Source organism: Phyllosticta capitalensis, assembly GCF_038381095.1.
Source record: "Phyllosticta capitalensis strain CBS 128856 chromosome Unknown BKA78scaffold_1, whole genome shotgun sequence".
Lineage (NCBI taxonomy): Eukaryota > Fungi > Ascomycota > Dothideomycetes > Botryosphaeriales > Phyllostictaceae > Phyllosticta > Phyllosticta capitalensis.
Window position 1 is genome coordinate 2,073,233 of NW_027117439.1, and position 15,685 is coordinate 2,088,917.

Below are 15,685 nucleotides of genomic sequence, written 5' to 3' on the forward strand. Positions count from 1 at the left end.
CCCACAAAGACTGTGGGTTGACCTGTTTGACCTCACACCAGCTGCGATCAAGTGCGCGGCAATCTGGGTAGTCGGAGCCTCAAAATCGTTCGCTCACGGTTGTTTATCTGGATGCTGTGGGGCTACAGCAGCCTTGCCTAAGCCCCAGTTTCTGATTAATGGTATAACAGGCTGTCAGCTTTGGCTCCATACCCCACCTTTTGGCCCCAGGCTTCCGCCAGTCCTTTATTTCTTGCCTCCAGCGATATATTGAAGGACCTGCATAGCTCGTACTCTCTCATACTGTCGAACTCCCTCGGCGTCCTTTCCTCAGCAAAAAGTGGCCAAGTTCCAATATGTCGTGGAGAGACACCGACTTGGATATTCCCTTCCTTCACTCAATGCGAAGTCCCTCTGGAACACAAATTATCAACTGGAAATGCATTATAACGTCCTTGGAAAATGCAGCCGCGGTCCCAAACCTGGATCCGGTTCCCCGTGGATTTCGCCTCATCGACACGGAGGAAAAATGCATCCTTCTAGCGCCATCAGGTCCTTTCGAGTACGCCTGTTTAAGTTATGTTTGGGGAGACGTCAAAGCATTCCAAGCTACATTAAGAAATATCAACCGGCTTGAAAAGCCTGGCAGCCTCAGCAACAGCAAAGTCCCATCAACAATTCAGGATGCCATGGCCGTCTGCCAAATCTTTGGTATACGGTATCTCTGGGTAGATAGGCTCTGCATCCTGCAAGACGATGATAATCCGAATGGGGATAAGCAAGCTCAAATTCAAGATATGGGCCGTATCTACAACTACGCCTTTGTCACTCTCGCAGCGATGGAAGGTGATGCTTCGTTTGGGCTTTGTGGCATATCAAAAGCCCTTCGAAAAGCCCAGCATCCGGATAGTTCGAGAGAAGTGTATGATTACCATCAGTTCTTGCGCAATACAAGTACTGCAATGATACGTTCATCGCGCTGGGCACAGCGTGGATGGACATTCCAAGAGGCTGTGCTCTCTCGTCGGCTTCTTTTATTCACTCCTATTGGCCTCTTCGTCGAGTATGAACGAGCTCGGCCACATGAAAGCCGCATTGAGACGCCAGGGCCTTATCCGGACGTCGTGCTGCGTTATGAAGGATCAATTGGTTTATATTTGGATAAACCAATGTATCATGGCACAATCTCTTATGAAGTAGCCCTTTCGGACTATACGAGAAGAGAATTGGGCAACGATAACGACATTCTAATCGCATTCCAAGGTGTATGTTCACAATTTCATGATAATTGTCATGAGTTTGGCATGCCACTGGTCGGTTTCCACGATTCGACACTCTGGTTTTCAGAAGACAGCAAAAGTCGACGGAGATGTTTCAGAGGCGACAGCATATTTCCAAGCTGGTCCTGGATTTCAACAAAAGGTCGAATCACCGTTCCTCCTGCTTTCAACAACTTCCATGTTGCGTCTTGGGTCTTTTTTAACAAAGCCAACGGAAAGGCTTCTTTGGTGTTCCCAAGACCCCAGCATTTCCTGTTCCGGGTCCAGGATGGAGACGAACCCCACTCAGATGATACACGGGCAAGCTCTAGCGCGTACGAGTCTGCGAAACTAGCTCTTGAAGGAAACTTCGTGCTCGAGACACCAGAGTGTTTGGGAGAATTGGATGATGAAAACTTTCCTTTTGGTCGTAGGTGGCCATCAAGTACAGACCTGTGGAAGACCCTCCAAGGGTACGATCGAAACAAGCAGCCGCTTTTTTTGGATAAAATTCCAAACGAGCAAAGACAGCTTGCAGCCTTCCCTGGACGTGTCGTACTGTATTCTCAAAGTATACGTTTGAGTATCACACCGCTGAACGACGAATACGAAGAAGATTTTACTCAAGAGCAAACGATTTGCGTCGTGTATAATGGCAAAAAAAAAGTCGGAATTGTTGTCTTTGATGACAAGGAATTTGAGCAAGAAATCCAGCAAGAGGAAACACCCTTGCAATTTGTCGCTCTGACGATTATCGACTCCCTCACGTTACTTTCATGGTACGACACATGCTCATCGATCGGGGACGAATTGGAGGATTTTTTTGGATGGCCGCGTGGAGAATATTTCTTAAGCGTTATAGCGGTTCAGACGCGCGATGATGGATTGTCACGGAGAGTTGGTTTCGGGTTGATCTCTTACGATGATTGGGTCAAGTTGCAACCACCCAAATGCTCTTTCGTGCTTGAGTAGCCATCGGTCAAACGGCTACGTAGATGCAAAGAACATGAGTCGAAGAAGCTTGAATAATAGAATGGGACTAATTCATACGGTCAGCTAGATTTCATTGTTTGAAATTGAAACACGAGACCACCTAGCTATCAATCGAAGGCACGGCCTTGAAGGCCATGGCGCCAATTCGAGGCCACTACTTGTTCAAGAAGCAATCTCTCCTCGAGTCAAATCATCACTTACTCACTTCAATCGTCACTCAAAGGTTCATGGCGCAGGAATCAAATGATATTAGATTCCACCATACCTCCCTCAGCCCATCCATTCACGCCGCAACCGGCCGTTCAACATGGTATCCAAAAGAAAGGAAAGGCAAAATGCAAAAGGGTAATCGCCAAGTCAGTGCCAAATGAGAAGAGATTTTGTTTTCGAGCTGATCAGCACTTCAGCTGAGTCGAGAGCATGAGCCTCATGAAGATGATCAGTGGGCAAAGCAGACCAAAGCAAGTGAATCAGCCATCGACGCCTGAACGAGGAGATAATAGTCTGTGTGGGCAAGACAAAATAAAAGGCCGTCAATCTAGAAGCGTCTCGAGTGGGATGGAACGGGAAAAGGGGCAGTGGAGCTGCCAATCGACGGATTCGTAAGGGGAGGTAGAGAAGCCAGCAACGCAAGAACCGCAAGGAATTGGTTTTTTGGGGGGTAATGAGCAAATTCCACTAGGTAGGTGCCATACCATACGCCAATCGTCATGCCCAGCCTATGATGATTCAAAAAGAAGAAGAGGTCAATGAGAAGAAAAGCAAGAGAGAAAAAAGGGGAAAGCCTTTGATACCCCATGGCACGCCATTCCACACCATGCTCCAGTCAGTCCGCCGGCTAATGTTGGAAAGGAAAAGGAATTAGGAAAAACTTCAGAGCAGTGGAAGACCCAAAACCACAATATTCAAGCTGAAAGTCCATAACGCCCCTATGAAAAACATCGTCCCAACTCCCATTGCATTCCGCTCGCATTTTGCGACTCGACACGACTCGAATTCGTACACAACCGTTCCTTTTCTGCGACCTTCGATTTTTTGTTTTGCTCTACCAGAAACTGCACCATCCGATGTAGTGCTGGCAGAGGTTTTCCAGATTCGTCGCCTCACGAATGAGGCGGTCGACCTGGTCGTTGACTCTGAGTTCCTCGGACGGGCGGAAATCTCTGCCCGTGAGCTTTTGCTTGACGCGGCTGAGAACTTGCAACGCGCGTGCATTTTGCTCTTCCCTGGCCTCCGGGTCGCCGGGTGGCGCGACGCTCGAGCGGTGGCGCGGCCGGAACGATGATTCGGGTCGCTCGCCAGGCGCAATTTCCGCACCGATGATGCTAGCGCGGCGTTGCGATTGGAAGGAGGGTTCAGGCGGGGACTCGCGGGTACCAAGACGCCAGTTGAGGAGGGGATCGTGAATGAACTAGAACAGTCAGTATTGGAATAACTGAGCGAATGAAACGAACTTACAGCTTCGAGGACCGCCATGACAGACTCCTTGTTGGAGCGCAGCACGCGCATGACGTGCTCGCACGTGGTGCGATAGCTACCCTCAATGTTGCTGACTTCCATGGCGTACGTAAGCATGCGAGTGAGACGGAAAGGCACGCGTTCGGGGTATTTCTCGCGGTGCATGGCGACTTCGAAGCAGTCGCCAAAGTCAATGTGGATAATCTTGCCAGTGACCTTGTCAAGCATCAAGTTGGACGGGTGACGGTCACCCAAGCCCAAGATGTAGCCGACCATAGACATGACAGCGAGGGAGCGCGTGTAGTTGGTTCGGCGATCAAGCCAGGCCTCCGAGCTCTTGCTCTTGAGCCAGAGCACCCGATACAAGTCTTGACCAGTGGTATTGTCCAGCGCGTATCCAAAGACTTCGACCTTCTGCATCAACGTGAGGCAGTCATAGTCAGGAGCCATTTGCAGCATGATCCGGTGCTCGATATTCAGCAGAATCTTGCGACTCTCGCGGTATTCTCTGATCAGCACGTGAAGTGTGTCGCTGTTCGGGACCCACCCAAGCAGACCAGACTGCGTCGACAACGGAATGGCAGGGTAGCGCTGGATGTTGAGGTGGCGCTTGCGACTCTCGGCATCGTGCTCGAGGAGCGTGTTGACGAGACCAAACAGCTGCATGACGCGCTCGTCTTGACGGATATCTTCATGACCCTTGAGAGCGTACATGTAGTTGACGCCATCACTTCCCTTAATAACGAGCTTCCTCGGGCGCTGCTTAGACTGGATGACTGTCGAGACAGGGTCGAAAGACTGGATGCGGATGATGGGCTTGCCGCTCTGGTAGGTACCTGGCACTGCTAGATCGAGGTCGTGCACATCTTTGAGCTTAGGCGAGACGTATTGCAACTCGAGGGTCATGAGCGAAGGCAGCTGTCGGGCAATCTTGCGGAAGACTTGGTAGTACAGATCCCATGCCTGGTTCAAGTCGCCTTCCTCGCTGGAGTTGCGGAAAGTTTGGCACCAGTCGCGCGCCTCTTGGAGCTCCCGACCGAATGACTGGATGAAGGAAATCTCGCGCAGGGTTTCCGGCCCCCTGTCAAGCATGGCGTGGAGCGGTGCGAGCGTGGCAAACATACCCTCGATGTTGCGGTCGCCAAAGTACAGTCTCGATGCCTCTTCAAGCCCCTCGTGCCATTGTTCGTGCCACAGCACAGCAATGCGGATAAGTTCGTGACTAACGAGATCGGCTTGATCGACAAGTTTTGGAGAGTGTTGGCGCATAGCATCCATGAGGGCAGTAGCCGAACGGGATCTCCTCGATACGTCGGACTTCATCGAGACAGTCAGAGGGAATACCAGTGCCTGCGGATGGGCTCGCCCAACTTCGGACAGCAAGTTGTGAATCGACTGTCGCACTCTGACATTTGGCTGGTTGATGCGCGCGAGCAGCTGCGGAATGACCTCGAGCCAGGTGTCGATACTGACAGTGCTGACGCCTTCAGTGACTGCCGAATTGACTTCGGGATGACCGCCGTGCGCGAACCACAGGGTTAGAAGACGCAGCGTGTCTTGCAAAGAACTGGTCGAGGATAGCGAAATGGACTTGAAGAATCCGTGGATAGCTGGAACAATGTGCTCATGAACAGCACCAGGAGGAAGCTCGGGAGTAGCTCTCTCAGTCTGAGGCGTCATGGCGTTGACCACCTCGAAGTTGGCCAAAGCCCAGGCGTGCCATGCCTTGTACCAGTTCTGGTTGTACCTCGTCGCAGCCGCGTATGAGGAGAGAATTTCGTGGACTTGCTCGTGGGTCCAGTCGCCGTGGTGAAGGTGCGTTTGCCATTCTCCCTGCTTGAGGTAGCATTTGGCAAGCAATTTTTGCGTTTCGGCCAAGTCGTACTGCTGAGCGCTGGTGCCGTGGTTAGAATTGATGGTGAGGCCGTTGACCAAGCCATTCAGACCATGCACGCCATTGATGGCATGCACGCCGTTGACGCCATTGGTCATTGCACCGTTGTTATTCATGTTGTCTCTGGATCTGATCTGCAAGTCGTCGGCGACGCGGGCTGTAAAGTCCTTCAAAAGGTCCAGAGCCTCGTCGTTGCGTTCTGAAGACCACATGAATTTGAACACCGCATACGAGATGGGGTGCGGAATCTCATGGGCGTGGTTCCGGACATAGGTGAAAATGTCTTCATGAGTACCACCCAAAAGAGATCGCAGAGACTTCTCAGCGACGCCGACTCTCTGGTTCTTCCGGCAAAGGTTTGTGAATTTGATCCACATGTGCATGTTCTCCCGAGGAGAAATGACCAGAGCGCGCACCTTAAGCATCCTCTGCCAGACTTCGGGGTTGGGCTGACATCCGCGCAGACGCTTGTCCCAGGTGGCACGCATGCTCGCCTGCTTTTCGGGGTGGCTGTTGTTTTGCTTGTAGGTGATGATTTCCTCCAGCTCAGCAAGCATCTGCACACGAACAAGAGGCAAGTACGCCCGCTGGTACGATTCTCCGAAGACGGCGCTCAGCTGCGTATCCAGACCGTCGCGGGCCTTGGAAATGTGCCTTTGGGCTTCCTCAAATTGGTTACGATGGATGGCCAGAATCGCGCCGAAAAAGGACCAATCGGGAGACGAAGACTTCATGACCGAGAGGTATTGATCCATTAGTTCCCACTGTCCAAGCGCCCAGGCCGCAGCGGCAGCCAAGGGAGCAATCGTCCTACGGTACTCCTGAGGCGCGTGGATCCATTTGTCCTGGGCCAGAGTTGAAAGAACCTCCCACTCGCCGAGGGCGTGAAGACACTTCATCTTACCCATGGTGATCTCAAACGAGTCGGGCTCGTCCCTCTCGCGTCGCTGGTAGGATTTGAGGGCCTCTTCCCATTTTTCAAGCTTTTCAAACCAAGTCTCCTTGAGTTCCACGTCCTGGTAGTTTTGTGCTTTGCGGAGGATACCAAAAGCGGCATCAGTCTGCTGAAGCTGGTTGTTGATGCTGATCAAAGCCTCGACGGCCCTAGCGTTTTGTTCCGCGTTGAACTCAAGTTCCTTGTAGTGCAGTGCTTTTGCATATGCATGGCAACGGGCTGCATACATGCCCAAGGAGCGAACGTCGATAGGCAGGGCCTTGTCGTCATGCTCCATAAACTCCGCCAGGTTGAGGAGGATTTGCAGAATTTCGGGTGGAATGTTGGGAGACGCCAAGGCAATCTCGATTGACCTCACGAGCTCTTCTTGGTATTGATCATACAGTTCCGTCCAGCAGCTGACAAAGGCCGAGTTGAAAAGACTTTTTGCAATAGGGTTGTAGACACTAGCGAGCGGCGTGCATGCGCGGAGGGCTTGCTGTGGCGATTCCCTCAAGAGCTCGACACTGAAGCGCCTCATCCACTCGATCCAATCCTCACGGGTCGTTTTTTGGGTAGCATCCCAGGCATTTTTCAAATGTTGCTGATTAACGGCTAACTTTTTGGTGGAAATTTCAGTCGAGTTGAGATCTTCGTCGTCGTCGCCATAGCGCTCATCTGGGCTGAGGTCCTGTGGAAGAGGCTCGCCTCTTTGAAGTTTTGATACAATAAGAGCGTAGTTCGAATGGGGTACTTTGTGTTGGACGAGGATTTTGTTGATGGTGGGGATGAAGTGGATGTAATCCGGCCCCAGCTGGAAAATGAGAGCGGACAAGGTGTCGAGCGCCGTCTGCTTGAGAGCGCCGTCGGTACCTGCAAGTACACGAGAAAGCGGGTGGATGATCATCGCAGCGAATTCCGAGATATTAACCTGGCGGGAGAGGCGGCCAATAGTCTCAATGGCAGATTTGCGCAGGAGATGAGGTTGACCGGGCTTGTCGAACATGCGCACGATCACCGGGATGATGAGGTGCATGTACTCTTCTGCGCTGGAACCAAACACCAAAAACGCGTGGAGGACTCTTTCCGAAGGCAGCCGTTTCACCGACGTGTCTTGATCCAGGACGCCTAGCATCAGGGGCAACACGTTTGCTAGGTAGATTTTGAACTCGCCCTCCAGGGCACGAGCGATTGCCTCGATAAGAGACAGAATTGTGGCCTGGAGTTGAATACCACCATTCCAGAATTCTTGCACGGTGTCGAGGATCGAAGTCAAGAAAGGTCGTATATGCTGCCGCACAACCCTAACCAACTGACTCAGCTGGTTGAAGTATCCCTCGACACGTCCGGCAGGGGCTCCGCGAATGACGCCCAAAAAGCCAGGTACGACCTGAGGCAAAAAAGGCACGCACTTCAGTCCCATGGTGGCGTAAATGTTCATCACCGCGTCGACCACGGCCGAGTGGTATTGCTGCAAAGACGTATCCTTGAGAAGCCCCATAAGCGTGTTGATGACGACAGTCGGATAGAATTCCTCGTTGGAAGGAGTGATGCCGCTCATGATCAAGGAAACGTCCGTCACAGCTTGTGCCTCTGCCATGAGATTGTACTCAGGAGACTTTTCAACAATGTTTTGGTACTCGTCGGGATCCAAGGCGCCAAGCACACCCATGAGCTTGACAGTCTCCTTCCTGAGAGTATTCGCCGGCTCGGTGCGGACGATGTTGATGAGGATCGTGAGAAGTTCGGTGTGCTCCTTGTACGGCTCAATCACGTACCCAGCATTGGCAGCAAGCTGGCTGAGAGTGATCAAAGCTGCCATCCGCTTTGATTCCGAGCTGAGATCTTGGAGGTTTTCGATGATGATTTCCATCAGCTCTGGAACGTACTGCTTCATGTCATCGCCTCCAACACCGGCTAGGTCACCAATCGCTTTCAAGGTCGTTGATGCAACCTCTGGATTGTGGTCTCTTGCTTTGGGAAGAAGGACGGTGATCATGGGGTCAACGTATGGCTTGATTAGCTTTGACGACGCGCCAACTAGAGTGCTGATGAGCCTGGCACTCTCTTGCTTGTCGCGTGCGCTGTTTGAATACTCAATCTCAGTCAAGAGTTGGACGAGGACTTTGCGCAACGAGGGAAAGACATATGCGGGATTGATCGAGGTCAAACGCCCGATAATGTTCATAGCAGCTTCTCGAATCTCAAACACCTCATCATTGAGGGCCAAGAAGAGGCTTCGAACATTCTCAGCCTTTCCGAGGTGGCGATCAAAGCGATAGTCGAGGGCTCTGAGGACGGTGTGGCGTATATCAGGGTCCACGTCGGCCACACCGCAAGTCAAGAGCTTTTCAATGACATCCCCGACAACTTGAATGGCATGCTGACTTTGCTGAGTGACGATCGGATCAGCAATGAAGAGCTGGCAGGCTGTGAGGGCGGCGGCCTTCCGGATTTCCCGGTTGTCAGCCTCCACATATTTGATGGCAACGTCGCGCACGAACTCATTGAGCACATGGCCAGAGAAGTTGAAGTCGCCAAGTGTCTTGAGGGCCAGAGCAATTTCTCCTTCTTTTTGTCGAATGACCTCGGGGAGCTTGTGGTCGCGAGTCCAGATTTGGGGAGGCGGAGCATTGTGGTGTTGGGGACTACCCATGGGCACAAATGGTCGTCCGCAAAGAACCTGGCTGAGGAGATCTAGGAGACGCTCCTGAATTGCAGCTCGGCTAGACGGTACGTAATGTGCCATGTCCACAAGGCACTGCGTGAGCGGATCGCTCAGCCCGCACGAAAACATGGGGTCAAGGAGAGAATCAACATGCTTGCTGAGGGCCTGCTCGACTGCTATGGCGAGCATGCTGAGGCATTCGAATATTGCGGGCTCTTCCTGCGCCCTGTACCGCGTCTTGCGAATAAGAGTGTTTTTGATCACATTCAATGTGCCATCAATGTATTTTCCAAAGTGGCTGCCGACGGCGCCGGCGATTTTACCGACGACGATAAATGCCGCGCTGCGGTCCTTGTTTTCTTCGCGCAGTAGACCTTGGAGATGAAGCATGCAGGTGTGAAGGTAGTGTTGGGAAAAGTCGTTAGGTGAGTAGGCGGCGAGGAGCGGAATGGTGATGATGACTTCCTGCCGGATAAGTAGATCTCTGTGGTCCTTGTAGCGCAATACGTTGTTGCATGCCTCGATGTACCTCGTGCCATGCATGAACATGGCTCCCCTCCTCAGCAGCTCCTTCATGGCCAGGATGGACCCGTGTATGGACTCGACCGTGTTGACCGAAAAGCCATGGAGGACTTGTTCATACACCTTGTTGAAAAAGTGTGTCCGCATCTGCTGATCGCGCGCCGATATGATTTCCAGGCAGGAGCTGATGGCTTCGGCGGCAGCCTGTCGTATACGGACCTTGGGGTCTCGTAGCGCGTACCAGATGACCTCAAAGATTTGAGCGACCCATTGGTACATGAGCGTCGGGGAGTTTTTGGCCAGTTCACGGAGATTCGACACGGCGGCGAAGCGGCGATTCTCCTGGCGATCCATCTGTAACCATTCCAATGCGCTCTTGACCTCCGCTTCCACAAGCTCCGCAGTCAGCGTGCCCCCGGGCTTCGCCAGCCTTCCCAGCGCGTGTGACGCAGCATCAATGGCAGCATTGTCGTTTCCTTGTGATATGGCACGCAGATAGCTCGCGAATCGCGTCGTCTTTTGGCCGGCGTCGTCGCCTTTGAAGTCGATGAGCTGGTCTAGGGCTTGGATACCACCGAGTCGTTCGTTCGTTTCGCTGCCTTGCACCACGAGGCCGTTTATTCGATTGCATACTCTGTCGTAGTAGTTTGCGAATTGTCCAGGGGGTAATTCTGCAGCCCAGGTGAGCGGGAAGGTTCGCATGGGGTTTCAACGGTGTTTACCTCGATGGGCTGCTTCCAGGCTTTGGCGCAGTGCCTTTGCGGCGTTCTCTCTCACGTCGCCGTTTCTGGTGGGGTGAGCTCCTATCGCGACATTCAGGGCGCATTCAGCCGTACCTCGACTTCAGTTCATTGAACAACCGGTCCACGGTCTCGGGCGAAGCTTGCGCCATGTTGACAGTGGCCTCCAGGCCGTTCAGTATCGCGGGGAGGAGGGAGAAGCTGCCATCCGAGAGAGTTGGTGAAGAGCGAGACCAGGAGGTGTTGGGAGCGTAGTGGAAAAGGGTGGTTGTTGCGCGGTAAGCTGTGTTGCAGTGTTGAACTTGATGTGGGCTGGTCCTTGGGCAGCTTCATCATGTGCCTCCCGGTCCACCTATTTAGACCAACCGAGAATTCCCCGGTGACCCTTGCTCCTACCCCGCGCTGTCCAATCACGTCACTCTATTGTTTGCTCTCTGAATAATATCTATTTTTTGATATTGATATTTCACATCTCTATACCTCTCACTCTCCCTCCGAATCTGCAAACATGTCTTCAGCCCGTGGTCGCTTCCTACGTGCCTTGGCTGCCTCCGTCTCACTGGCCATGCCCCTTGACTCATCCTTGACCGGCTGACCGTGAGACCCATTGTTTGCCTCACTCTGCTCCTTTTCCTGACCGTCTACCACGTCCTCCATTGGCTCTCCATCCACGTCCTCTGCCTCCATCGGTTCACCGTCCACATCTCCATCCATGGGCTCGCCATCCACGTCGTCAGCTGCCATGGGTTCACCGTCCACGTCTTCAGCCACAACCTGCGTACCACCGTTAGATAGTGCAGGCACGCTCGATTCTTGTTGAGAAGTGTTCGCGTCGACCGTTTTCCACTTTGACTTGGTCGCCATCTTGGCCGCTTCTTGGTCAGCCTTCTCCGCTGCCCTCTTTTCTTCTTCAGTTGGCGGTGGGTTGTTAAAGATTTCGACAAAATGCGCCAAGCCAGCCGGTGAGAAGACATTGCCACTGTCCCACGCGTTCAGCAAATTGTTGATGCTGCGTTTCCACTTCTCTGCCCGAAGCCGACCCCATTGTAATTCCTTGTCGAGCCTCCCCAAGTGTTCAAAAACTTTGCGCTTCTTGAATGCGACTTCGAACCATTCTCGGTATCGCCATGCTTGTCTGACGCCAGAGATGCCGCAGGAGGCAAAGATGTCGGAAATGATAAAAAGGCCAATCAACTTGGCTGAGGATGGGTCGTGCTCAGGCTTCTTCTCGCCCCGCGCCTCTGCTTCTTCATCCTCCTTTTTCTCCTCGTCCTGTTGCGCCTGGAAATCAGGGTTGGCTTTTGTCAGCGCAAAGGGCTTCATGATGTTGTTGATGAGCATTTCAACAATCTCATCAGCTCCTTTATCCGCATGGCTAATGGCGAATGCAGAAACGCGGGCGACATCTCCTTTGCGCAATTTTCCCGTGGTGGTCGGTAATCGAGCGAGGAGATGGGTGAGCTTGGCTTTCTTCAATGGATTGAGAAACGTCTTGAGATCATCCTGATCGAATCCGCTTTCGGGCTGCCCGCCTCCGGCGTTTGCTCTCCGCGACTCATCATCCGAAGCTTCTTCATCTGACGAGTCGTAGTCTGGATCGGTCACGATATCCTCAAACTTTGTGGTGAATTCAAACGGGAGCTGTTGTTCTGGAGCAACCCATGGCGCTCCTTCTTGAAATAGCTTTTGCTCAAGGCTCCTGAAGCGCGTGCTTCGCGACTGGTCTCCAGTAATGACTTGCCACAAACGCCACCTGTACCACACTCCAGCGGATGATCGTGGGTTCCAGAGCCACTCCCATCTCTGACTGCGTTGAACGTCTGACCGGCTCATGAGCAGCGCTTCAAATTCTGGACCTAAATTAATAAGCGACTCAATTGTCCTGTTGATCAGCTTGACCTGCTTAAGATCAGAGGGTGGTTTGACAGAGACTTGTGTCGGTACAGAAGCTCTGCCATACTGCCCATGATAGCCTGGCGATCCATAAGATGCTGGGGGCGGAAAGCCACCGCGCAGAGCTGGAGGCGGTGGTGCTCGGCTCAAGGATGTGCCTTGCGAATTCGAGGCAGCCTTGGTCTTGGCACCAAATGGCTGGGATGCGGAAGCAATTGTCGGAAGACTAGTCGCGGATGATTCTAGTGCTGCTGATGAAAGATGGCGTGAAATAGATAGATTGAATCCGAAGCCAAGATATCGTTTCTCCAGCGCATTGACGACGGCATCGATGTCCTTGGCAGGCGTATTTTGGGCAAGGGTCACAATGGCTGTGGCCGATCTGCGGTCCAGTGATCCAGGGTCTGCGGATGGAGTGATTCTCACCGCTTCCACTGAGAGTGTCGAGGGAATCAACTTGCGGATTTCCGTCTGAGTAACATTGGGTGGCAGTGAGGACAAGCGCATGGTAGGTTTTGGCACTGTTTTCTCTGCAGTCTTTGAGCCTGCGCCAGCATCATCCTCATCATCCGACTCTTGGAAGGCTTTTGCGGCATCAATTGGACCACTAGAGCTAGCATGGCCAACAAACCCTCTACTTTCCTCCCTCGGCGCTCCATCAAAGGCTCTCTTTCGTGAAGGCGGCGGCGGTCCTAGACTTCCCGGTCCACTGATTCCTCTTGGTCCGCGAGGCGCAAAGTGTCTGCCTGCTCCTAGTCTGGGAGGGCCTGTGCTACTAGGGATAGGAGTGGGCTCCTCATCGTCATCGACTCCAAACGATTTGCGAAAGTCTTCAAGGGTTGCTTTTGTTTCCTTGAGGTCTCGCAGACGCTTCGCCTCTGCTTCCTCCCGCTGGCGCTCGCGCAAAGATTTTTTTCCAGGAGCACTCAATTTCTCCGACACGTCAAAGAAGTCCTTGGCGCCAGATGACTCCTTCTTGTCCATATTGGGGCTCGAGGAAGGACGTTTGATTACGGCGGTAGGAGCAATGGTAGGTTTTTGCGCGACGGCAGCGGAAGGCGAGCAAGAAAAGACGAGCTGAGCAGAGAGGTTTTATTTTATCGTGAGGGACATGGACGGTCGGAGCTCAAGGACAGCGGGCGATTGAACGGACGCGATGAACCTTTGACGAAAATGTTAGTTGTAATCTAGAGCAATTGCGCGGCAAAGTCAAGGCGAGATATTGAACACTTACCGTAAGTACTGAGTAGTCAGGGATAACGACGAGCCAGGAAGTCAAACTCAAGATTGAGTATTCAAAGAAGAATGAGGGCGTGGAGAGCTTGTCGTCAGGTCCGCGAAGGCGCGAGATGCCGGACGCTCGGACCATATGATCTCCGCCCATCGCCGAAGTAATTCCGCAGGAAAGCATGTGAGACCGCGCCAACGCGCTCGACGACTTCCCATCACCGTCGTTTCGTGCCTCTTCAACACCATCATCTACCATGTCATCTGCGGGAGATCTACCGGCGCTTCTGCGCTTCCTCACCCAAGAAGCGAAGATCCCCTTATCAACTGCCATGAGCAAGGTCCAAGAGCTTCAGAAAGTGCATCTTTCCAGGTATGACGCAATACATTATTGACGCGCCGCGACCTGCCATCTTTGGCCTCACGCCACAACTGGACTTTTGGATGCGAACTCTTTCGACATTCTGCTAAGCTCAATTGTCCGGTAGTGCAGCGGAAATCTCCAAAAGCAAGATTGGAACTGTTCAAGATGTGTTCCAAGACGAGAAGCTGGCCAAGCAGGTGCTGAGTGCTGCGAAACGCGTCAACAAAAAGCGAACTTCCGGCGACATATCCACCGAGTCTCTAGCAAACAAAAAGAAAAGGGCAGAACACCCGCCGGACAATCCGGCAGCCGTCGAAGCGTCGCTGGAGTTGCCCGAACCTATCACAGACGAGGACCAATTGCAAAATACCGTCCTCATCACGAACAGAGCGCCCCTATTGCTCGCCTTTGCAGTTCATCTCTTGAAGTACACCAAACCAGAACAACCACCCTCTAGTCGGTTGAGCTTAGCTCAAGCCGTTGTCAGCGCGAACAGCAAGACCAAAGCAGTTAGCATTGGGCTTGACAAGGGTAAGACAGCAGAGCAAGAGGGTTGGGGCGAAGGACATCCGACGGCAAAGGTCATGGATAGAGAAATCCATGTGATGAAAAGATGGGGATACGAATGGCAGTCCAAGGACGACGATGAGAAACCAGGATCCGAAAAGAAGGCGCAGATGGCAGATCAGGAGGTCACCGAAAGAACTGAATTACAGGCACCTCCACAAGGCGACGAGAGGCCACCGCTTTGGGGAGTCGACCTCGAAGCGCTGCGAACAAAAGCTGGTCCATCAAGGCAAGGAACGTCAAACCCCAGTGGCCTCCCGGTACACAACGCCGAGTCCGCTCGTGCGTATCTGCTCAAGTCTTTCAACTCTGCTTCCGGAGATGACAAGAAGGCGACAACAAAACAATCGGCCGCATCTAAGCAAGCCGAGAAAGAACACAACCTCGCTCTCCTGCTGGGAGCACTTGACCTTCTCATACGGTCTTGGTCCAAAACTTTGAACAGTCAGGACTTGGATAAGAGAGCTTGGAGCTGGTACACCGCCGTCCGTCCTGAGGTTTCGGGAGGAGCCGCAGGCTGGGGCGAGAAGAATCAAATCAAGCTTTCTGCTCTGCTCGATTTGAGGAAGCCTGGATAGTCATGCACTGCTATGCAATGGAGCTCAGTTTAGGCACATCTGTGACTTCTGAGAATTTGTGTGACAACAACATCATTCCTTCGAGTCTCAAAAATCGACGCAGCGGAGCTTGATCAGTCGACCTAGAGGCACGACCAATACGCATGAGGTTTTCCGTGCTATAACTTCTAGCTCTTCTCATACTACTCCGTAACAGTCTCTATTCTATGTAAACACAATTAACAAGCTGCGACTAATCAACGTTGCCACCCATCTGCGGAGCATTCAACTTGCATCGCGGTCAGTCTACTGATTTCGGAATAGCGCACAAGGAATACGACAACAGTCGTACCGCCACAACTTGCCGTATTCTGTTCCCCCTGTTTCCGACAGCAGGGTTCATTTCGACAGGGGTAACCATTCCACGAATCAGTCGTTCAGTGAACCAAGCGGCCAAGCAGGGAACACTTTGAGCCGTCGACAGTAGTGCTTACTGAAGTTCATGTACTTCGCGACATGCACATTTGGAGTGCGAAAGCCTGCTGAACTTTCACTTTCTAGCTTTGTATTGCGGTATGATTCTTACCAAATGTGGATCAGTAATCTCTCTTCTCCTCTTCCTCTTCTGCA

General features: G+C 52.5%; 5 protein-coding genes across 5 annotated transcripts; 2 read left to right on the forward strand and 3 right to left on the reverse strand.

Moving 5' to 3' along the window:
• Positions 1–1,227: 1,227 nt before the first annotated feature.
• On the forward strand, positions 1,228–2,345 carry BKA78DRAFT_302649 (uncharacterized protein). Its single transcript, XM_066887458.1, has one exon. The coding sequence runs from the start codon at positions 1,284–1,286 to the stop codon at positions 2,208–2,210; it is 927 nt and encodes a 308-aa protein (XP_066749417.1). The 5' UTR covers positions 1,228–1,283; the 3' UTR covers positions 2,211–2,345.
• Positions 2,346–2,705: 360 nt separating this feature from the next.
• On the reverse strand, positions 2,706–3,153 carry BKA78DRAFT_13053 (uncharacterized protein). Its single transcript, XM_066882577.1, has one exon. It carries the CDS (start codon positions 3,028–3,030, stop codon positions 2,770–2,772), a length of 261 nt encoding a protein of 86 aa, XP_066749418.1. The 5' UTR covers positions 3,031–3,153; the 3' UTR covers positions 2,706–2,769.
• Positions 3,154–3,276: 123 nt separating this feature from the next.
• On the reverse strand, positions 3,277–10,599 carry BKA78DRAFT_348763 (armadillo-type protein; the record flags this gene model as incomplete). The annotated part of the gene is made up of 4 exons (XM_066890688.1): positions 3,277–3,642; positions 3,690–10,378; positions 10,430–10,494; positions 10,544–10,599. 4 exons carry the CDS (start codon positions 10,597–10,599, stop codon positions 3,277–3,279), a joined length of 7,176 nt encoding a protein of 2,391 aa, XP_066749419.1.
• Positions 10,600–10,870: 271 nt separating this feature from the next.
• Positions 10,871–13,650, reverse strand: BKA78DRAFT_339990 (uncharacterized protein). The gene is made up of 2 exons (XM_066890303.1): positions 13,575–13,650; positions 10,871–13,502 (listed from the first exon to the last, which is right to left on the reverse strand). Exon 2 carries the CDS (start codon positions 13,322–13,324, stop codon positions 10,931–10,933), a length of 2,394 nt encoding a protein of 797 aa, XP_066749420.1. The 5' UTR covers positions 13,325–13,502; positions 13,575–13,650; the 3' UTR covers positions 10,871–10,930.
• A 137-nt stretch (positions 13,651–13,787) lies between these two features.
• On the forward strand, positions 13,788–15,309 carry BKA78DRAFT_302653 (uncharacterized protein). Its single transcript, XM_066887459.1, has 2 exons — positions 13,788–13,940; positions 14,056–15,309. The coding sequence occupies exons 1-2, from the start codon at positions 13,825–13,827 to the stop codon at positions 15,074–15,076; spliced, it is 1,137 nt and encodes a 378-aa protein (XP_066749421.1). The 5' UTR covers positions 13,788–13,824; the 3' UTR covers positions 15,077–15,309.
• Positions 15,310–15,685: the final 376 nt, after the last annotated feature.